Genomic DNA, 22,857 nt, shown 5'->3' on the forward strand with positions numbered 1-22,857 from the left:
GGAACCTTCGAGTTTCAGGGTTTCATGGCCATGGTTGGTGGCTCACCCCTCTACTTTGGTAATGAGAGATTGAGAGCAGACATTGCCCATTCTGGATTAGCTTACTAAGTATGGGCGGAGACCAAGCCAATACTAAGTGAAATCTGCAAAGCAACTTAAAACAATGTAAATATCAACAGATGAAAGAATGGACGTGGCGGTGGAATGTCAAGAACAAAGGCCTAGACGTCATCATAATGTCAATGATGAGGGACTTCTAATGAAATACTACAGTTTCCCTCAAGCAGATGCCCAACTAAAACGGGGATTCCGAGGAAAACGAATGTAAAAGATACTCATTTCAACTTTTTCCCCCCTTTCTCCTCCTTGAACATCAAAACTAAATAAACATACAATATCTAAACAAGAACTTCCTCTTCATCATCAAAACTCAAGTTCAACGTTTGTAACTTGAAGCCTGAACCCTGTATGATCTCAACCAGATTCGCTGCCACTCCTGTAGCTTGCACTGTTGTCTGTTTCTTTAGCTGAACCAAGAGAACAGAACGGTCAGTATGCACATTGTAGGCAGATCACCATGCTCACGGAAGGAGAACTGCAGTATCACAAATATGTCATATCCTGTTATGAACTACAAAAAAACTCAAACGCACCTCAACAGTGGCAATACCCTCAATTACTTGAACCTTTAGATCAGAGATTCCTTCAGTTCCCTGCAAAACAACACATCTAAGCAACCTCCAAGTCCACAAAATAAAATATGAGTCTATGTGAGACAATACTGAGCTTTAACCATAACAATTTTCTCACAAAAGTGAAGGTGCTAACAAGAATATCCTGGCAAGATAAAGTAATTCTAGAACATACAAGCTGACCAGATAACATAGATTCCCTCCACTTATTCATTAGAGTAGGAATTGAGATTTAGTGAAACTATGGGACAAATATCTTTCACTTGTTAAAAATATTCAAAATTCATAGATAATCTCTGCTATAGTTCCTTACAAAGGATTTTGGTTGACCCCAATGTTTCATCCTTTAAACATTTGGCACCAGCACATTTCTAATTTTTTTTTTAAAGCTTTAACTGAATTACACTGTCAGGTATTTGGATCAAACTCTAACAGTTATCTGCTCTCAAAAGAAGAAGAAAAGAATGAAGAATTTCTACCAATGATCCACATTCAACCATTTCATACTAACTGAAAACCAAGTACTAGACAGGAATTTCAGTTTAGTCTGACAGCAAGATGGGTTACTTGTTACTAGTCTCAGTTATGCATTAGATTATTGCTTTACAATTTGTTCAATTAATAAAACTTAAGTTAGCCCGAAGTTCTTTATTACATCTCTCTGCATAAAAGCTCATTCAGCAGTATCAAAATAGACTTCAAAAAGTTAATAAGAACAGCGCAGTTGCTACAAGATAGTAGATTCATCTTACATCCTAAAGTAACGTTGATCTACCTGTAAGGCCTGAGTGACAGCAGGAATAGCTGTCTCATTCATTGCTCCATCAGCCTTCATACAAAAAACAACCAAGCATAAGAAATCTATTAAACAAAAGATAAACACAAACCAAAAGGAAAACAAGCTGACATAACAATATCAGGGCACCTTCAAAACCACATTTGTCAACAAGAAAATTCAAACATGTAAGAAAAGTTCAGGCATATCAATCAATAAACTTTAACTGACACAATTATTAAGTTTGGGCCGCAGGGCAAAGAAAAACCTCAATAAGCATGACAATTATTTAGTCAAAAGCATCAATAACCTTACGATATTGCAACATTACAGCGAATATAAGTTTAAAGATTTTCATTTTGTTATAGCAGGGGAAATACTTCACTTTAAAATGGATTAAAAAGAAAAAAAAATTGGAATAATTTCAGTATTAGTAATCAAACTCCCATAGCAAGAAGATAAGATGTTATTAACAAAAATTTCGGGCACATAATTATAATCATAATTTGCAAGAAAAACAAAAACAAAAACCCCCAACATAAGTACCTGGAAGTACATAGTGAGCTTGTCCGAAGGAGAGACAGGAACTGCAACAGGCTGCTGCTCATCAGCTGCCACTGTTTCTTCTACTGCTTCCGGTTCTTGTTCTGTTATCAAAGTTTCCTCTTCACTTGACCTCAATACTCTCATTCCATTAAAACCCCACTTCTGCTTCTTGTTTTTCAATGCCAGTTTGATCTGAAAATCGAACGTTCTAATGGGAATAGTTAAAGAACAAGAGGGCATTACTTTGCTAGTGTGAAGCTTTGTTCTGTAAGTTGAATAAAGTGTTGAAGATAGTGAAACTGTAGCCATTTTGTGGCAGTGTGTTCTTTGGGGGGCTTCTTTTGTTGTGAGTTTTGAGGGTTGAGAGTTGAGACTCTCCCTTTTAACTTATCAACTGAACAGAAGGCGCTTTGATGATATACTTCTATTCTATCCGATATCGGCGGCACACAGAGAGAGAGAGAGAGAGAGAGAGAGATTGTTTAGTGTGTGATTATTCATACATCTCTTAAGTTTTGATACTGTTGAGAGCCCTCGATTTCTGCTGCTTTTCTTCTTGTGGACCTTTTTTGTGCAGGTCAACATAGTCAACGTCTCACATTGTTTTGATGAAAATCATAGGGAAATTTATTTTTCTAAGAGCAAAAATGTTTTTTTTCATCCTTTTTTAATAGGGAAATGTCAATTTTATGTACCATTCATTTTTTTTTTACTTTTTTGGGTAGTCCAGTACCATATATAGAATACGAAACATATTTACTAGTTCGTAAGGGATAGGATAATCAACTTCAAAGTAAATAAAAGTTGTTCAAAAGCGCCACAAGTCATTGGAGCTAATGGCTAAGATGCACAACAGACTAAACATCTTGAGGCCAATGGGTCCGTTTGGAGATCATCGCTTACACATAAAAGACCAGAGCAACAAAATAGTTAGAAAATTACAAGCCCAGACAGAAGTTTGCTCCCAAAATTGCTTTATATAAATCCTGCCATTTCATTCAACTGCTGAATTTGAAGAGGGGCTGCCGGTAATCAATCAATCAATAGAGAAGTAACTCCAATGCCTTCGATATTTAACATGCTTATGTACTTCGTTTACTTCACCTGCTTAGGAACAAAAACAATGGTGTGAGTTATGGAAAGTGCAACTAGCCTAGCAATAATATTTTTGTCATAGAAAATAAAATATTACCCTGCCTTTTAGCATTTTGAGGCTATTTTGTAAAACTAGAACACTCTGCTTCGACTTGCCCATCTGCACAGGCATTCGGCAAATCCAATAAGCTTTGGCAAAGATGAGAAATATATAGCAAACCTCGAGTTGCCATGAAAATTGATAAACTTTAATAGAGCTAGAAAGCTCTCACCCTTAAGATAAATACCCATGTTGGCTTGAGCATCAGCTTCAGAGTTCAAATTCTTCAAAGTGAGCAAAAAGAAATCAGTCATTTGCAAACAGGAAAACAGCACGGTTAACCAATAAGAGTAATCACAAATAGAGAAGAGTGCTTTAAAGCATAAGAGTTAATTATCAGCGTACCCTCAAAATATGATTGATCTGGAATGATTGAAACTTCTCTTTGAGCTCCTTTGCTTCTTTGCACAAGCCAGCCAAATTCTGGTTATTGATCTTCCATAATCCTTGAATCTGTTTCATGGGAATTCCCATGGTAAATTAACATCTAATTACCAATTTACCCCCCCCAAAAAAAAGGCTTTGATGAACACTTGATACCTTGTATTTAACTACTAGGAGATATCTCAAGCAAACGTTCTTCCATGTTGCACTTATGAAGACAGATTTAAAGATGGAATAGAAAATGCAAAACAAACCTGCATACAGACAAGCTTAGAGTCTCCTTGGACACGAATATGTTTATATCCTTTCTGAAGAGCATATTTCAATCCTAAAATTAAAGCTCGATATTCGGCAACATTATTCGTTGCAATGCCCACTCCTTCCCGAAGTCGGTAGACCTGAAAACTCAGGACCAAAAAGATCTACTTTAGTAGAGGATGTAGCAAACTAGAAGCCTAACATATAACCATAGCAACAATATACCACACTGCCGTCTTCAGCACGCAAAACTGCTCCTGCACCAGCTTGTCCAGGATTTCCTTTTGAGGCACCGTCAAACTCAAGAGTACATGAGTACTGGGCATAGACATTGAATAGCATTAAGGTACAAAATAAAAATGACACCATAATTTTAGTTTGAACAATCAGACATCAACACAGAATTAACAAGGCAATTTTATCTAAATTAGTTTTTCCAAGGTGTTGTCAACTCCTATAGAAAGAAAATTCTAAATCTAATCCCTACGAGCCAAATATAATAACTGTAGATGTAGATATAGAATCATCATCATGCACCATATAGATACTCACACAATTATAAGGAACTGATTGGGTGTTCAAACAGCTATCTGCATTTAAGTGACTTCTTTGAGTATTAATGGAGAATGAAGTTGATCCAGCTGCTGCCACCTGCAGTTAAAAAAAAAAAGAAAAAAAAGAGAGAGAGAGACTTTTAAGTAATGATTCTTGGCACAGCAAAATCAAGTCCAAAAATTAGATGTTCAGATCCAAGTATCTAACAAATTTATTGATAAATACCTATTATATTGCCAACTATTAAAAAAAAAATTGAAATCTAATTAAAAGACCCTTGACCAGCCAAATATAATAAATATAGATGTAGATACAGAATTATCATCACACAACACATAGATAATGATATAGAATCAGAGCAGTAACTCACATGATTCTCAGGAACTGATTGAGTGTTCCAACAGTTATCTTCATTAAAGTGCCTTTTTTGAGTGTTAATGGAGATTGAAGTTGATCCAGCTGCTGCCACCTGCAGGGAAAAAAGACATGTTAAGTTATGATTCTTCCCACAGCAAAATCAAGTCCAAAAATAGATTTCAGATCCAAGTGTCTTAACAAATTTATTGATAAGTACTTATTATACATCATCATCTATGACTCTATGTTTAAAAATAAAAGAACACACAATAGGGAGTACCTCACGCAACATCTTTGGAAGAGAGACCTCGTCAGATACTTTTTCTCCAGAGGAAGCAGGTTCCTGAGAAAAGGAAAATCACCAAAATATGTCAATTATTGAAAATAAAAACACGCGTGCATAAGTCATAGTAAATGTTTACACATAAGACACAAAATGTGCTTCAGTTCAATATCTGGCAGGAAAAAAAGTAAGAAGATGATAAACACTTTTAAAATGTCAGACGGTACGCAAAAGTTCAAGCCAAGAAAATGGATCATCAAGCATAGAACAATTTACCTGAAGTGGGCAAGGAACAATTTTCCCGAAAAGGTCACTCTTAACATCACTTGCAGAAACAGAATAGCTAGAACTCTTCAGCCCATGTGAGGCCAGGTACTCCTCGGCCTCCTTAGATAAACCATAACCCTTATACACAGTTAAGGGGTCACGAACCTACGAATAAATGAAACCTCATTAATTCCATGAGTAAATGATGAAGGCATGACATATTCTTAGCTAAATTCACACAACAAAAAAGAATCTACAGATACTTTTGCAACAAGAAGGTATTATAGCGCTTTGTTAGAATTGAAAGAAACAGAGAATGACCAAAATGATCCACATTTCCTAGGGCTTAACAAGGTTTGAACTTAAATGAGAGTCTTTCAAAAACAAGGAGAGCAATGCATGACTAGCTATATGACCTTCCATTTCATAGAAACACAAACATAATCAAACCTTGGCACTCTAATCACAAAGTCACATAATGAGAAAATGTAGCTTAACACAAAAACAGCATCCATGTTCACCACAATACAAAAGCACAGTCAAATATAGTAGCAGGAACGTTCCCTTACAGTCAGGGATTACTCTCATAGATGTTCAAGAACTTCAAAACAAAAAGCGGTTAATTTTCGAACAAAGCAGAGCAGATCAGAGAAACAATCATATGGGTACTTGAAATATGATTCATAATATTAAAAACGATAAAAATTAATATACACGTAGCAGCAGAAAACAACTACATAAAATAAATAGTGAAAAAAGAATTACAGAAAATCCAGCTTGGAGTTGGCAATCGCTTAGAGTCTTGTAAATGCCAACAACATCTCCCTTTCTAACAACATAAAATGCATCTTTCTCGTCCTCCATTGATGATCCAAATGGGTAACAAACAAGAAACGAAACAACAAAGCGAAAAAGCTTTAGAAGATTAGGCAAAAAACCAACGACTGTTTAACTACTCAAAGTGGTAACCTTGGGTGTGTTTACTTGAGGGCAGGAGAATGAGAATAAAAATTGGGAATGAAATTTATATTTATTTGATAAATATAATTTATAAATGAAAATAAAATATGTGACTCTTATAATTTGATAATAAGGAATAAAAATCTCATTAATATGGGGGTTCGGAAAAAAATAAATGAATGAGAATGAAATATGAGTTTACTTTTATATTCTTATAATTTTTTTATATTTTCTTAATCACCCACATTCAAATCACAATTAATTTTTATTATTTAAATATTTTTATTATTATTAAATTTTATTAATTTTATTACTTTACTTATTATTATTATTATTATTAAAAATTATTATTATTATCAAAATTTATTAATTTTATTATTTTAAATGTCATTATTATTATTATTAAATTTTATTAAATTTATTATTTTAGTTATTATTAATTATTGTTATTATTATTTTTATTAATATTATCATTATTAATAATTTTATTATTATTATTATCAAAATTTATTAATTTTATTATTTTAAATGTCATTATTATTATTATTAAATTTATTTTTTTAATTAATAGCATTTTTATAATAATATATATACATGTATCTAGTTAATGAAAATTATATTATTGAATATTATGGGTATTTTGGTAAATTGATTCACATTTTCATTCTGCATTCCCATTTATTTTGTCAAAGTAAACACATCAATGACATTCCAGCACATTTCTATTTATTTTTGTCAAGTAAACATTAAAATCTCATTCACATTCCAGCACATTCTTATTCTTAATTCATTTTCATTTTCAGCTCATTCTCATTTTATAAAGTAAACGCACCAATGTATTCTTGTTGCAAGTAAATGAGATTTAAACAGAAATAGAAAAGATTGAAGCTGTTTCGATGTCTCACTGTAGTCTTGTTTTATCAACTATCTCTGTAATTATAGAAACTGTTGAGTTGAGTGACTGAAAAGATCATAAAAATACAAGAGTCAACACTGACAACCAATAGTTCAATACTCGATGTAAGGATCAAAAGTATCCTTAATCTTTTTCAAATTTTCATCACATTTAGGATTTTTTTTTTTAAATCATAAAAAACTTCTTTGAATTTTAAACATGTGTTATACATATAAACGGTGGCCCGTTTTAATCAGAGTAATTAGCATAACCCCTGTTAGGTCATTAATAGACAAATTTATAAAAATAACCTCAAAATTTTTAATTTTAAAAATTAACTCCTTTAATTTTTTTTTTCTATCATAACTAGTTAAAAATAAGTTTTCTTAAACTAAAACACCCCTTATATTTTAGATCCCCATTTTTTGCACATACTATAAATATGTGATGCATACATTAGTTTTTTGTGACAAACATAATAGATTCTTTTCACACATAATTACAAGCATCTATCGCCATGTCTATTACCAAAAATAGGTGTATGTCGCACATATTTTGAATTTCATCTTTAATCTAATTCTAACTAGAATTTTTATTTTATTTTTCATTTTTTAATCTATCAACCGCAAATAAGTATTTTAAGAACCCACTTTATTTTATGAATAAAAAAAATTTATAACGAAACCCACATCAACATCTATAATGAAGTGTAAAAAACCCATATTGCATAAAACATATACTAACTTTAACTTCTTGTTTTTAAATTTATAATTCTATCTTCAATTATGCATTACTACATTTGTTAGATGAATTTGGTAATTTGTTGAGAATGATGAGATTTAGTTGAGTAAAGTGGTGAGGTTTGATAATCTTTTAAGAGTGATGTTGGTTTAGTAATTCTTTGAAAGTAGTGAGGAATACTTGCTCCAAAAAAACTTCTACTTTGTTAGTTGTGACAGAAAAATGTTAAGAGGGTCAACTTCAAAAAACCCAAAAGCTTTGGTACTTCTTTTATAGATTTGCCATTATGATTCCCTTGGCACATCAAAGAGCTCTGCAACTTGTATTATAGAGACCTGTACATTTACATCAATATAAATGTACCTCTTCCAAGGGACATGCCCTTCATATACAAGTCATCATATTGATCATGTACGAAATCGACTGACAACAGCTCACACAGCTCGATTCTGCTAGTAGTCTAACAAATCTACATGCATCTGTAAGCTCTCACAAGTGTCTTTCCTGATGTTCAGAGAAAGGCTTGTGCCATCTTCAAAATGCAAGGTAGCTCACACCGCGTGAAGGATTCTCTTTTAACTTCAAACTGCATATCAAATGTTCGGGATCCTACCCGTCCATCGTACATCTCATTCAACCGGCAAAATCTTCAGTAACTTGGCAAGGTCGTAAGACTTGAAGTCTCTCCCATAACACAAGCTCATATCGAGAGCTGTTTTCCCATCCTGAAACAAGTGAACCAACAATATCAAATATTTAGTGTTCACCATAACTCTGGTACATACACTCGTAACGTAATAGCAAAAGCATGAAGTAACAATAACAGGCAATTATGCCTCAGAGTGCAATGCCCATACTATTAGAACCAATTTGATCTCATAAGAGTCAGTGGCACAAATTTGAGAACTGGCAAAACAGCGAGATTGGCCACAATAGCAGCCTCCAAATGAAACATACAGTTTTAAAACTTTACCTTGGTTTTCCTCGACTTGTCAGCACCATTAATTAACAATACTTTTGCTATGTCTCTATTTCTACTTTGTATGGCAATATGCAATGGAGTCCATCCTTCCTGTTAAAATAGGGTGTAAACAAGATAGGATACTTTCTCTAGATCAACGAGATTTAGGAATCAGGAAAATTTAAGAATCAAACTCACATTATCTACAACATTGACATCAACATTGTACTTGATTAATAACTTCACACTCTGCATGGCACCAACTTGAACTGCGTAATGAAGTGGAGTAGCACCATCCTGTTATGAAGACAATTATATAAACCCATAGTTCTTATTCAATACCAATCTATGGGGAAGCTGGATAGAGTTCTGTGACCAAAACCTTCTACTCACCCCATCTTTGACATGTGGGTTTGCACCTTTTCTTAAGAGATGACTAATTACAGCCTCCTTTTTGCCAATTATTGCCTTATGAAGAGCAGTGAGACCATCCTGTTGCAACATACCAACTAAGATTCATTGCTCAAGGGGGGAAAAAAAGTGAACTAGAGAGAGAGAGAGAGAGAGAAAGGAGGAATATATCATTGAACTCACAAAATATAAATATTGACATACCTTGTCGACACTATCTATATCAAGCCCACCGTCAAGTAGCATATCCATATAACGTATCTGCATTGATAGTGTGAGAGTCTGCAGTGGCCTCCATTTTGCCTGAATAATAGAGGTACAATAATTTGATAATCAAGAATTATTCTCTCAGTCAACAAACTGAACTTTACTGCTAAAAAGCTCTAAGAAATAGTATGTATTTCAACAAAAGTTCTCACTATTGGAAGCCAGAAGTAATAATAAGCAAAAGACTGGTGTTATATGTGCATATATTGGAAACAAGAGTATCAAGAAAAAGGAAAAAAATGAATTTGCACAAGGAATTCCCGACATACAGTTGAAATTTTTCCCAAGTTAGGAGTGGCATTCTGGTTCAAAATTTCTCTCTCCTCTGGCTCCAAAAGCTGCTCAACCTCTGCAATCATTAAAGAACACTCATATTTAGCAATTTGCCAATTCCAAAAAAGCAAAGAGAAAACAAGATCATCTGTGCTCATAGGAGAAAGTCAAGGATGTCTTCTGAGTGTATTAAGGAAATACTAATTGTCTCAATACAACGATACAAGTGTATGCATAAATAGCAGAGATGAAATCTTCAGAATGACTTATGTGCTTCATGTTGTAGTTCATCATTTCATTTGCTAGGAAACACTAACTAATCTAATTCAACACCAACTTTCCTCATCTCCTCTTCCTCCCAGCTGTAAGAATATTGAAGACTTATTTACCTGAAACCAGTGCAGGTTGAGAAAATAGGACTAGGATGATACAAAACAAAAACAACTGAAGGTGTAACCATAGTTCAACATTACTAATCAAAGATTGGGCAGCAAAGTAAAATACAATTGACCGCCACATGAAAAGCAACAGTAGAGAAACACAATTTTCTTACCACTGTATATTTTAGGGAGACAAATTTGGAATTAATGACTTACTTTTGTAATTACATTGGAAGTACCATCTGTATTATCCCATAACATGAGGAAAATGAATGATCTTCATATGTTAACAAATCCCTTTATATAATTGTGAGCAAAATCACAAATGAATATACAGCAATCCCAATCACATACTTAACTAAACTAATTAAACAAAAGAAATCCAAAAACTACAAGAGCCATCAAAACTATAATAAGAATATAATCGGATACCAAGTACCTTTCAGCAGATCCTCTTCATACTTGCTTATTGTGGTAGCCGCATCCCCACTTGCAGCAGCACCAATGCCACTTCTCTCCTCCTCCCAATCACTCTCAAAATCCAAGTCATTTTCCTTGACTTCCCCCTCTTCGTCGTCGTCGTCATCATCATCATATTCACTACCACTCCCGTCGTCCGGGTCCTCCCATTCTCCCATCTGGGTCTGCAACAAAGCTTCTTGCTTTGACTCCACAGCACAAAATCTCACCTTTATCAACTGTTTGTCAGTCACTGACAACCCAACGCTTCCTTGTCTTGAAGAAACCAAAACTTTGCTCGTACTGGTGCCAAAAAGAATCGAATTTGGAGCAGGCAGAGGAACGAAAGTTGAAAAGCCATGTAGATAAGAGTTCTTTAGAACAAAATTTGTCATCTTTTTTAATCACTCTTTAGCTGTTCCATGCAAAACAACACATTTAACCATCAATGAATTTTCAGTTCTAACAGTTACCCATTTCACGAAACACACGATAAAGTTTATTTCTTGTAGAGAAAATTGGAGCAGGTAAAAAGTGTTAAGAAGAAAAATAAATAAATAAAATTACCCGCCAAAAGCTTAAGATTTATTGCCTTCTGTGAGTTCTGGTCGAGGTTGAAGCCGAAGTCACCGGTTATGCTTGAAGGAGCAAGCAGGCTGCAGGGAGGCATACTAGTGAAACGTCAGAACGTGTGAAAAACTGCTTACAGGATAATAACACAAGAATCCCCTAACATTTTATGTCTTCTAAAATAAGAAAAAAGGTTTCAGTTTCAATCAAATACATCCCGATTAGTTAACGAAACGGCTGAATACGCCAACGAGTAGGAACGATATTACTAAAAGGATGTTTTACTAATTTATTAATTTGCACATGAAATTTGGACATACATGAACAAACGAATAAACTATGGCCTCGCCTGGGAATCGCATAAAGAGGGTGCCAATGTGATTAACTCAAATGTTTGTCTCACGGGCCTCGTGGACGGCCCCGATTCAAATAATCCTTTTGGGCTTCCTTTTACTTTGGCGTCATCGTCAGCCATTTTATTTTGTTAAGCAAATTCTGATAAATGAGTAATAAATGAAATTAATCTCCAAAATTTTATAAACATTTAATTTCTGTTGTGTGTTTTTTAATTTTTTGGAAACCAAATAAAATACAAATTTTGCCCCCCCCCCCCCCCCCAATTTTTTTTCTTTTTTTCTCTCAAACCAAAATAAACACTCAATTTTGATTCTTTATAAGGTTCAATAAATGAAGAAAACCACAACCAAAATTGTTAGAAATGGAAAAGTTAAAAAGTAGAGAAATGAAGAAACGAGAGAAAAGTTGTCATCCATAGGGAAACAGAGCAAAAGAACCAAATTTTATCTTTACAAAAATAACATATCATACACTCTATTTACAGAATTTTAATGACTCAAATGCCATTCATATAAACTAAACAAAACGGTATGCTACAGTCTCTGACCACCCTTCTTCTATGCAATGGTACATGAAAGATGTGCCACTCGAAAGGCCCGAGGCTTTGATTGCTTCCAGGATGGCTTCTGCAGATATGACAAAATCAGCTGTATGGTATTTCTAAGTATGTAGCTCTATGATCAAGAGGAAGCGAAAACAGAAAGGATTTTAACAATGGAAAATGAATCTACCTCGAGCCTGGGAGCCCATGGGAGATGATACAAAAAATTTACGAGGCTGACAAGAATCTGTGAAACCGCAGTACTCTTGCCTGATTATAATGTGAAGATCTTGCCCGGTATGTTCTTCTTCTTTTTCGCCGATAGAAGACATCTTCAGTGTCTAGAACATAAGTGATCTGCCATAAAATAGCACCCATTTAATTGCTACAAACTCTAATATGAGGAATTCATAAATTTTGTATTAGCCAAAGTGTTGCAGAAGCAAGGTAAAGCTTAAAGCAAATAGCCAAACTATATAATTAGACCTTGTACGAGTTGCAGGCTATCCTGCACTCAAGACCATTAACCAATTGAACACCTTCCATGGCCATGCATGCAGCAGAAAGTTCATCTAGGCCTTCAAATCTACGCTTGTTTCTGCAGATAGATTAATAATAATAATCATATTAGATAACGATTTAACTGATTTTCAAAACCTTTTTTCTCAAGCATTGTGCTTTAAAGCTAATAAAAATGCTAAAACCATATATAACTGAAACATAAATGGCTTAGAGCTAGATCAGCTGAATATATCTTGGGTATGCATACCTTCAATGACTTTAAAACTTAAATGGCCAATCCTAGAAGAGTTAAAGAATACTGATTGCCAACTTATTTGGGTATCCATACCTTCAATGGCTTTTCAACTTAAACCTGATACCTATTTGTTGTAATCAGTAACCTAGACTTTCACTGACAACCCTTATCTGGAGGAAGAACCTTCAATTATGTAGCTCATACTGTGGACTTGCAATGCTTTATACTTATCATTTAAATCGAGAGCATGACTTTGTTGACTTGCTTGAATGACTTGGTTCTTACCCTTATATTTGGTCCAACATCGCAACATGTGCAATTTCAAGCTTACAATTCTTCGTTAGACCAAAACTAATTTATTCGACCTTGTGAAAGTATTAATAAAATAAAAATAATATATCGGAGAAATTAGATATGAATGAATGGCAACAGTTTAATTAAGTGATTGTAGTCTGAACAAAATAAAAATTAATTTAGCGTTTAAAGAAATGCATCCTTTATCTGCTCCCTATATAGTTGGGTGAGTACACAGAGTAATTAGAAAGCAACATAATCCGAACTGTAAAGTTACTACCTCCGAAGAACAACGGCATGTGGCTCCTTTTTGCCAAGAAAGGCAGACAGAAAATCATTGAGGAGATAAGCTGCAAAATTAGGATCCATGGTAACCGCAAATGCCTCTGGCTTTTCAATCACATTATCCATAAGCTGGATGGATAGACGAGATGGGGAAGATGACTGCCAAGAGAATATTGAAAAAAAAAAAAAAAACATGTGAACAAATAGTTACATAGACAGTGAAGTCAACAACTATAGGCAAGCAGCGTGTATGTTGATAGGTGAGTGTACATATGAGCGGAGAGGAAAGAAGGAAAAAGAAAAGTTCAAAGGACTTAACGAGTTGTATTCGATATATATTCTCTTCATGGAGGAGTACACGGGCATTCTCATAATAAACTGAATCAATCTGCTTCCCAGGTTTCCGGGATTCTTCATACTCGTATAACTGAATAAGCTTGTTATCCATCTCATCAGCAGCAACAGTTTGAAGCTGCAGCAGGATTCAAGAACTAAGATTTGGAAACTTCACAAGGCAGAGGCAATAAACTATTCAAAGAATGTGGGGAACTAACCTGTTTACATAATCTATATAGTAACTTGTCCAAGGTAAACAACACATATGACTGATTTCCTATAATAGCTCGGCACTCATCCTCAAACTTCGCATTGTCAATCGATCCGTCAAGCAAATTGTGTAGTGCAGTCATAAATCTGTGCAGCACACAGATAATAAAACATTCAAGATTAAAATGCATGACGGACTTTTAATTTTATTAAAACTAGATTATGTGATGTTGAGCCACCTGGCATAGAGATCTGAGCAACTGGCCTCCTTAGAAGTTCTCCGTTTCATTTCAGCACCTGTTGTATTCATTTTTGCCCATTGAATTCTTTCATATAGAGTCTGGCAAATTCAAATAGAATAGTTAAAAATAGCAATGATTAGCCTTTAAAAACACCCCAACAGTGCAACTACTTACTTGATGAAGCCTGAAAAGCACATAAAAGTCGTCATTTCCATAAAATACCCTACAATCTTTCCTTTCTTCAACTGAGGTTGCAGGCACAAACTTTGCAAGAGGCTTGACAGACAAAAGAAAACGTTCAGACATAGGCAATGACATGCAATCTCCACCCACAAAGTGTTGATAAGCCATTCCATCTGCTTCGCCTTCACTCTCAGCCTTGCCGTCAACATCATCTCGTTCTACATCTTCCTCCTCTTCATGCTCCTCGCGGGAGTACTCATCACCTGCAGACTCACTTCCTGAGGCATCATCACCAGCCACAGAAGCATTTCCACTGTCCTCATCATCAGCATCTGCATCATTTTCTCCTCCAACAACCTGATGTTGTAATCCTTTTTCATTTTTAGACTGATATTGCCTGCTTTCAACACCATGCTTTGCCTTAGGCAAGGTCTTCACAGCAGCATCTCCATAGACACCAAAATTATCCTCCTCAAAATCACCATTGGGCGATAACTCACCCTCTTCTTTTTCAATTTTGGTGGGCCCAACTAATTTTTCATGATAATTAATGCCTTTAGCACCATCTCTCAAAGCTCCATTTTCCAATAAAGTCGGTTTTGCTAGATCACAGCCCTGTGTCAACTATACTAACAAATTAATATGAAAATACTTACAAATTAATATAAAAATTAATAAGAAAATTCTCTTCTTCCCAGCTGCAATGTCTATACCAGCTAGGATCTGAAAGTTGCCCCAACTGTAAAATCATACCTCTGATGGAGGGACTGGATTGACATTAGCTTCGTGTTTAAGGTCATCTTTAGCGGCGTCACAAGGTCTCAAAGAAGCTGCACCATACCCTTAAAATTGAAGATATTCTCAACATTGCAGCAGGATTCAAGTTATATACACATGTATAATTACTCTTACATACAATGAAAAGGAAATCATAAAGACTAACTAGATCAAGATAAGAACCAAATATTACATAAAGACAATTTTCATGCAATTGATGATCCTAATTTACAGACCTGACATCATTTCAGAGCCAGTTCTGCCATGACTGTTTTCTGCACCAATTGCAGGCGAAGCATCGGAATTTGCTACTCGCTCACCCACTGCAACTTGTATGATAATTCCAGACCTTTTATCAGAAATATCTACATTTTTCTGCTCTTTTTCTAGCTGAAGAGCACTACAGGACAAATCATCTCTGTAGACACGATCTGAGTCCGGAACATTTTCTTTAGTTATCGTATCCCCATTGGACAAAGCAGTCCGGCATAAATTATTTAATTCTGTTGAAGTATTTTCATCTCCATTTCCAGAAGATATTGGCTGTCTAGAATTTACGGTGCCATCAGGCCCAGGACTTCCATCACTTTCCACCATGCTTGATGCACTGTTATTTTTCCCAGAATGCCTAGCTTTTCCCGCATCTTCAGCACCCTCTACGTCACTAGGTCGAGGAGGAACACTCAGCATTGGCTCCAAGAAGGTAGTCCATAGCTTCATAGCTTTATTCAGTTGATCTTTGGTCGAGCACATCTCTTCACAAGAATACTGAACAAGTTTATACAAATCTTCATGAATGTTGCTATCAGAGTACCCATATTCCAGGTGAGGAATTACGGGTTGTCTGTGACCAGCAGCAATAACAAAAAGCACATCATCCTCTGTCTGTTTATTCTCTTTGAACTGCTTAATTTCAGCCACCAAAGCTGCAATATCAAGTATGGACTCTCAGAATGGAAGATAAAAACAAAGTGTTTGCATACCACATCACAAAAATTTTAGTGTAGTCTACTCTCCTTAAGATGTATAAAATTCTCCCTTAGCTAGAAATGCTCATATGTGCAATGAAGTGGCCATTAACTTGGATGAAAAACTTTTACTTACATTTTGTGCTCAAGTTCTTCGAATCTTGTTGCTTAAAGTAGAAGCTGCGATGATCAAGTGATTTGTAATGGTTTTTAGCATATATTTCAGCCCAAACCTTGTTAAAATCTGATCGGCACTTCGTCCACTCTTCCTGTTTTTGCTTCAAACGAGTCAACATAACTGGCAGTGCAATTGCTGGATTTTTACGCAATATGTCCATGACATCAAGACCATGATCACCATACAAACGCTCAATGCACCTTAAATTTAAAGCTGCAATGTGGGCAACAGAAATGAGTCAGAGTCAAGAAAAGAAATAATAACTCTGGCCAATGGAATATAATATATTTCTTGAATAAGATATATATACATACCACTAAAGTGATCTTTAAGATGGAAGGGGGTCTCCAGAGTGATTTTATTTTCATTGATGCTATTCAGCAATTCCTCTGCACGTTTAGCAGTTGAGCTCACAGATTCTAACAACATGTCCAGCTCAAACCTAAATGATAATAACAACGCCATCATCAGTTACCAGAAATATTGAGAAAAATTATTATTACCTTGTTCTATTCCAATGCATGATTATAATTAGCTTTTAAACAACAACATGAACTAAAAAGTATATACCACACAGAAAACCGCATCGATCCTCAAAAATTCAACTCAAAAGTACTTACATCTCCTTTTAAACATGATATATACCATAATTGAGGGCCAAGATTAATAAATTCCAAATCCAGTATCATGCACTCCTACCTATCATCTTCACATCTGAACAAGCTTTCTTCATACTGATTTCTACGCATATGTTTAAAAGAGTAGTCCTCGCTTCCAGAAGTCACAGAAACCCAGTGATCATTCAGAACTTGAGCACCAAGTTCCGATCTCTGGCTAGCTGAAGGTATTGGATACTACAAAGTGACAAAAACCAAAAAAATAAAAAAACAAATAACTAGCAAATTAAAAAAAAAAATCCATGAATATAATATAACTGAACAGTCATACGTCATCTGGAAGAAGCCGATAGCTGGGCGTGCAACGTTGACAGTTAGAAAGATCAAGCTCTTGAATGGATTTTGCATAATACTTCTCCTTGTATCGGTCCTTTTCTTTAGTTACTTCCATTTCACGCTTATGTTCTCTATCTTTGTCCTCTATCTTCACAGATCTGGATACATGCCCGTCATTGCATAGTGATTCTACAATCAAAAAGCAAGAAAAATCAGAACACACAATACACAGGGTGGGGGAGGGAGTAGGAACTAGATAAATTCCAGCAGCTTTATGCCTGTCAAGAATTGAAAAAATGAAAAAAGAAGAAAGCAAAATACATAATTTTACGTACTTTTACTCATAACACCAGCGAGGAACCCGTCTGCAAGAAAAGATCTTGATTAGACACAACCTTCAAAATTAAAACCAATTAAGCAAGACAGGTTTCAACAGTTACCAATATTCTCACAACGCTCAAAGAAATGATTGAACTCATCCATAAGATCCATATACTTTCCAAGTAAATCAGTAACCTAAAAGAAAAAGACACCGAGTTACCATAAATAATAGAGTAGTCTATCTCTCAATTCTGCTCTTCCATAAGGAAAATAAATAAATACAGAGAATTTATAGCCACAGAAATATAGATTTGCGATCCTGCACGGAGATAAAAATTGTATACAAAATAGTTAAATGAATATATCATTATGTTAATTAGGAGGCAAAAGCCAACGGCGAAACATACGCCTGCAAAGGCCCTTTAAAGATGAATAGATAATCTAACATAAGATTAAAAGGCTCAAATAACTGCCACAGACAAATAGGGCATACCAAATTTTGTAAATCGTTCCTTTTAATTATTCCATTGCTATAAATATGAAGACACTTCAAGAATGCCTGGTAGTCATCTGAACATAACTTCTCCTTAACTTTGTCGCAGAAGATGAACCCTTGGTTGTAAATGCCTGCCACAGTAACTGAGAAACCTTAGAACAAGAAAGAAACTAATATATGATAGGAAACAATTTAAGCCTAAAATCACCACAAAGAACACGTAAAGTGTAAGACTTAAGAACTCCAAAATGCTGGTTCACATTGACATGCTAAGTAGTAAGTACCACCATAAAAAAGCTCCACATGTAGCCCAGTCCCTTTACCTACGGTTAGACAATTGGGCTCGCAATAGAAAAGCCTGTTGCCTGCATACCTTTCAATATCCTCGTGAAGCACAACTTGTTAATAACATCCAGATCAATTATCATTTCTCCAGGTTCACATAAATCAAAAGCCATGCAAAATGCTGATTTAGGTCATTTCTAGGATAAGTGTCACTATTTGATGGAGAGGTATGATAATCATGAAAGAAATAGGGTCACAATATTCCCGCCCAACTAGAAAAGCAGTGTAGCATTATATCCCCCGCCCCTAGAGGGGACAGTACTCTAGAGAGCATTACAACTCTTTGACAGGGAGAAGCATCTACGGATCATCAACAATGACTTAGATACTTACCAAGCACAAGAAAAATAAATATAGCAATGTTAGTAATGGGTAACACAAGGAGAAAGCTCCTCCCAGACATGCCAGAAAATAACTACTTGCAAAGAGCCCTAGTACGAACTATATATGCATAAATGTATTAAAGAAAATACTTAGGCATTAGCACATTAAATGGAACAACTGACTCACTCTTCAAGGCATCCTTGTCATCATAAGAAGCAAAGCTAGAATTTGCTCCAAAACCTTCAACTTTCTTGATAGACTTCTTTTTGTCAGGAAAACGCTGCAAGTTGAAGTCCCTATTATTATCGTGATCAATTTCTCTATCATCTTGATCACGATTTCTCCTATCCCTATTTTCCTTTTCTGCACGTCTCCTCTGCTCCTTCTGCATTTTTATCATCAATTTCTCATCATCCATCTCAGGACGATCAACACTAAGATCACGATCAGCATGGGAAGTAGCAATCCTATCTCGCCGACGATGCTGGAAAAATTAGATTCACTAGCTTACCAATAAGAATCTTCAGAAGAAAGAAGAAGAAACACATACAATACCAAAAAGAAAGGAGATTGTAAAACCCAAAAAAGTAAAAAAAAATGGGGGCCAGAGCAAATACCTTGTCCATTTGCATTTGCCTCAATGGTGGTATACCAGCACTTCGCTCATTGCCCCGTTGTGTTGAATTTCGGACAAATGGAATATTGTGAGATAAAGATGTTGCTGAAGTGTCAGGTAAGAATCTAGTGAATTCCTCGAGAAGATCTGCATGGTCCTCAAAAAGAGAGGCAACCTGAAAAATATTTGAACAGAAACGACCAAACGCAATTAATTAGCGGACAAATAATAACTTTCAGAAAAAGAAAAGATTTGGTGAATATGGAAAGTTAACAAATCATCCTAGGAAACAGAAAACTTTTAACATTTATTTACCTCACTGTAGACCTCATTAATATCCTTGTGCTCCTTCCTATACATATTCAAAATTTCAAGGAATGATTTATAGACATGTTCATCATTGTGGAAACGTTTCTGTAACAAGGAGACCCATCAATTAGAAACCTAAAAAGCCAACATTTTCACCTCAAAATACCATAATGGGACGAAGCTTTCACCTTTATCTTATTTACGAAAGTAATTGCTTCTTCAAATTCAACCGTTTTCTTTGGAGGAGCCTCATCCTCATCAAGTGTTATTTCATAACCCTTTGGCAAGAAGGTATTGAATCCAAAAATCAAATTATTATGTCCTTTAAATAAGTCCTTCACCCTTGCAATGACACCCGCAGTATCGGTTCTGGAAAACGACAAAATTAAAAACAACACCTCCATTTGTCACCAGCAAAAACTAACGGAAGCAAAAGAATATACCTCTGAGCCTTGAAATCTTTCATGACTTCTAGGAACATGTCATATTTTTCCCTTTGGTCTTGAAACATGTCCTTTACCTCCTTGAGATAAGTTAAGGCATCGCTCGTTGTCAGTTTCTGCGAGGTACCCATTCCAGCCGTCATTCCACCTCCTACCCCACTGCCTCCGCCAGCGCCTGCACCTCCACCTCCACCTGCACCTCCGCCTCCACCTGCTCCTGTGCCTGGCAGTTGAGGGGACAGCCCATAGCTTCACAGCCAAAGAAAATTAATAATTTATATGCTTTATAATAAAAAAGAAAATAATAACATTTTCCCTCAACTGCCCATATGTTCTTGAAGCTAACGGCAAAACCTAAGTGCAAGTGCACTAGATTCGAAACTGAGGCACTAGTGTTGCACCCTACAACTTTCGTGCCAAAACAAACCCAAACCCATTTTCTCAGAAAGACACAAATCATGAATATAATTTGAAAAAACAACCAATAACGTAACGATTTTTACGTCCTTCATAATCGAAAAACAAGCAATCAAAGACAATTCACGAATAGCACGAGAGCCAAACACCATGAATCAGCAGGGCAAAATAAAACAAAGGTAGCTTACGATTCACCGCGAGGAGGAGCAGTCGTTAAAGGCCTTTTAAATTGTGAGCCACCATACACATCGTCTCTTATTCGTTTCATTTCTGAAAAACAAAAACAAATATTACACGAATAACTAATTTGTGAAATAGATAAAAAAAATAAGATTACCGTTTTGAATGAAAAATAATTACAGGACCTGAGGGCTAAGGCTTTATTTAAAACAGATCTTAGAAACAAACTACTAACTTAGAAGCAAGAGTCTGATCGGGGTTACAAAAGAGAGAATAATAATAAGCCTTTTTTTTTTTTTCCTCTAAATTTATTTATTATATATCTTTTTTTTAAGAGGAAATGAAATGGAGAATAGTGTGCGTGCGTCGAGGGACTTAATGAGAAGAGAAAATGGTGAGAGTCAAAATCTGAAAATTCGAAAATAGTGGTGTTGTGTGAGAGAGAGAGCGAGCGAGCGAGAGGTTTTGCTTTTGCAAATTGTAATAAAATTGCACATGCACAAGCACAAGCACAGCAAAGGTTATTTAAAAATAATAATAATATTATTAAATAAATAAATAAATAAATAAAGGTCTAATTTTGGAAGCAGTTTTTTGTGTTTTCTTTGGCTTCAAATGGGCTCTTCTAAGATTTCACAGTAAGGTCAACCGAAGAGACTTGATTTTGCCGCAATTCCGCATGCACAATTTGATTAATTCTTAAAATAAATCACACAAAACTGTGGGAAATAAAAAATAAATAAATCATACAAAAATCACTCACGGGTAATTAACTTTAAATTTTACTTATACTTTTATCAAAGAGAAGTTCATACCATAAGAGAATCGTAATCTTTATATAAAGAGGAAAAAAAAATCCGAAGATAATTTTAGGGTTTATAATGATTTCATTCCCATTTTGGATCTAATAATTAGTAGATTGAAAAGCCCATTACTTAATGGAAATTGAATTATAAGATAATATATATATATATAAAAGAAAAATCCTAAAATTTCTTTGCATTTTCAAAAATGACTTACGAGAGATGGTAGCACATTTACTTACATATGCAAATTTATTGACAGGTTACAAATTGGCTCTCGTGAAAATGAACTGGTCAAGCGCGAACAAACAAATGAGAGTGTATGACGTGTTATTTATATGTTCATTCATACATTATATCATCTTATATTTATTTGTATTTGTACAAATTCGTAGAATTAATTTGTGGTTTTATGTAATATTATCGAAATTTCAAGACCCTGTAGTACCCATCACACAATCACACTAGCACGTAAGTGGATATAATTTCGTAAATGCTAATAAAAGAAGGGATCAAATCATTCATTCCGGTGCACGATTAATATCAAAATATAAATGTTTACAAATTTTTTTTATTTTTTTTTTTTGGGTTTTAAGCAAACATTTGCAAGTTTTAACATCGTATATTGGTTGGTCATCGTCATCAAAGGAAATTAAAAAAAAAAAAAAGACGAAAAAAATGGTCCGAGCCCAACCCAAGACACTAAAAACAGCCCAATGCTTGAAATCTGAAATCTAAAAAGAAGGGGGGGGGGGGTGAATCGTACAGTTCTTGAGTTTACAATTGTTTTTAGTTTTTTGTAACGGAGATTCAAGATTTGCCTCAGCATAAAAGCTGTGCGTGAAGTACAAAGCTAGAGCTGTTTTCAACTAAAACTTGGCCAAAATAAACAGAACCAGTTCAGGTTGTTTCAGCTTCCAAAGTAAAACAGACAGCTGAGGAAGCAAGAGAACAAAAACTGTGAGCGTGTTTTTATCCCGAAAAGGGGAGAGTTTGATAGTTTTATTTTTTTATTTCCAATAAATTAAATTAGAGGATAAGAACAACATAAGCCTGTCCAATCACCTACCTGCCTATTTTTGGGTGAGCTCATTATGCTAATATGATATTAGTTAACACCCTTTTTTTTTTCTTTTTTGAAACAATTAATAATTAGCACCTTAAAACAAAACAGTGAGGTAAAATAGTGATTAAATGCATCCAAAATATTGGGAAAAAAGAAAAGAAAAGAAAATGAAAATACAATTTTGTAACTTTTTAGAATCTTTAGGCGCAGCCCTTGTACAGCGGTCC

The 22,857-nt window shown here is 35.0% G+C and overlaps 4 protein-coding genes across 13 annotated transcripts; all 4 read right to left on the reverse strand.

Annotated features, from left to right (window-relative positions):
• Positions 1–144: 144 nt before the first annotated feature.
• On the reverse strand, positions 145–2,480 carry LOC102606887 (uncharacterized). Its single transcript, XM_006482427.4, has 4 exons — positions 2,014–2,480; positions 1,468–1,521; positions 654–713; positions 145–527 (listed from the first exon to the last, which is right to left on the reverse strand). The coding sequence occupies exons 1-4, from the start codon at positions 2,320–2,322 to the stop codon at positions 399–401; spliced, it is 552 nt and encodes a 183-aa protein (XP_006482490.1). The 5' UTR covers positions 2,323–2,480; the 3' UTR covers positions 145–398.
• A 307-nt stretch (positions 2,481–2,787) lies between these two features.
• Positions 2,788–6,318, reverse strand: LOC102607166 (uncharacterized). 2 transcript variants are annotated; one of them, XM_006482429.4, is made up of 11 exons: positions 6,078–6,318; positions 5,322–5,477; positions 5,043–5,105; positions 4,776–4,874; positions 4,403–4,501; positions 4,076–4,168; positions 3,847–3,990; positions 3,554–3,661; positions 3,381–3,432; positions 3,211–3,268; positions 2,788–3,117 (listed from the first exon to the last, which is right to left on the reverse strand). In XM_006482429.4, exons 1-10 carry the CDS (start codon positions 6,174–6,176, stop codon positions 3,228–3,230), a joined length of 954 nt encoding a protein of 317 aa, XP_006482492.1. In that variant the 5' UTR covers positions 6,177–6,318; the 3' UTR covers positions 2,788–3,117; positions 3,211–3,227. The 2 variants fall into 2 exon arrangements, with proteins under 2 accessions (XP_006482492.1, XP_006482491.1); XM_006482428.4 differs by having other exon boundaries at positions 3,206–3,268.
• Positions 6,319–8,147: 1,829 nt separating this feature from the next.
• Positions 8,148–11,388, reverse strand: LOC102607661 (ankyrin repeat domain-containing protein EMB506, chloroplastic). The gene is made up of 8 exons (XM_006482430.4): positions 11,227–11,388; positions 10,640–11,074; positions 9,817–9,896; positions 9,485–9,583; positions 9,263–9,361; positions 9,068–9,166; positions 8,882–8,980; positions 8,148–8,633 (listed from the first exon to the last, which is right to left on the reverse strand). The coding sequence occupies exons 2-8, from the start codon at positions 11,052–11,054 to the stop codon at positions 8,538–8,540; spliced, it is 987 nt and encodes a 328-aa protein (XP_006482493.1). The 5' UTR covers positions 11,055–11,074; positions 11,227–11,388; the 3' UTR covers positions 8,148–8,537.
• A 584-nt stretch (positions 11,389–11,972) lies between these two features.
• On the reverse strand, positions 11,973–21,243 carry LOC102607961 (paired amphipathic helix protein Sin3-like 2). Of its 9 annotated transcripts, none has more exons than XM_025099741.2 (24): positions 20,947–21,242; positions 20,770–20,851; positions 20,165–20,413; positions 19,910–20,090; positions 19,728–19,826; positions 19,414–19,587; positions 18,983–19,280; positions 18,125–18,270; positions 17,751–17,826; positions 17,646–17,675; positions 17,306–17,499; positions 17,057–17,211; positions 16,672–16,799; positions 16,316–16,570; positions 15,448–16,137; positions 15,188–15,276; positions 14,426–15,049; positions 14,249–14,349; positions 14,018–14,156; positions 13,783–13,935; positions 13,459–13,622; positions 12,614–12,725; positions 12,318–12,484; positions 11,973–12,212 (listed from the first exon to the last, which is right to left on the reverse strand). In XM_025099741.2, exons 2-23 carry the CDS (start codon positions 20,847–20,849, stop codon positions 12,356–12,358), a joined length of 4,266 nt encoding a protein of 1,421 aa, XP_024955509.1. In that variant the 5' UTR covers positions 20,850–20,851; positions 20,947–21,242; the 3' UTR covers positions 11,973–12,212; positions 12,318–12,355. The 9 variants fall into 9 exon arrangements, 8 of the variants coding, with proteins under 8 accessions (XP_024955509.1, XP_024955508.1, XP_024955506.1 ...); XM_025099740.2 differs by having other exon boundaries at positions 11,973–12,209; positions 14,426–15,058; XM_025099738.2 differs by having other exon boundaries at positions 14,426–15,058; positions 20,997–21,241.
• Between the last annotated feature and the right edge of the window lie 1,614 nt (positions 21,244–22,857).

This window comes from Citrus sinensis, chromosome 6, assembly GCF_022201045.2.
Source record: "Citrus sinensis cultivar Valencia sweet orange chromosome 6, DVS_A1.0, whole genome shotgun sequence".
Lineage (NCBI taxonomy): Eukaryota > Viridiplantae > Streptophyta > Magnoliopsida > Sapindales > Rutaceae > Citrus > Citrus sinensis.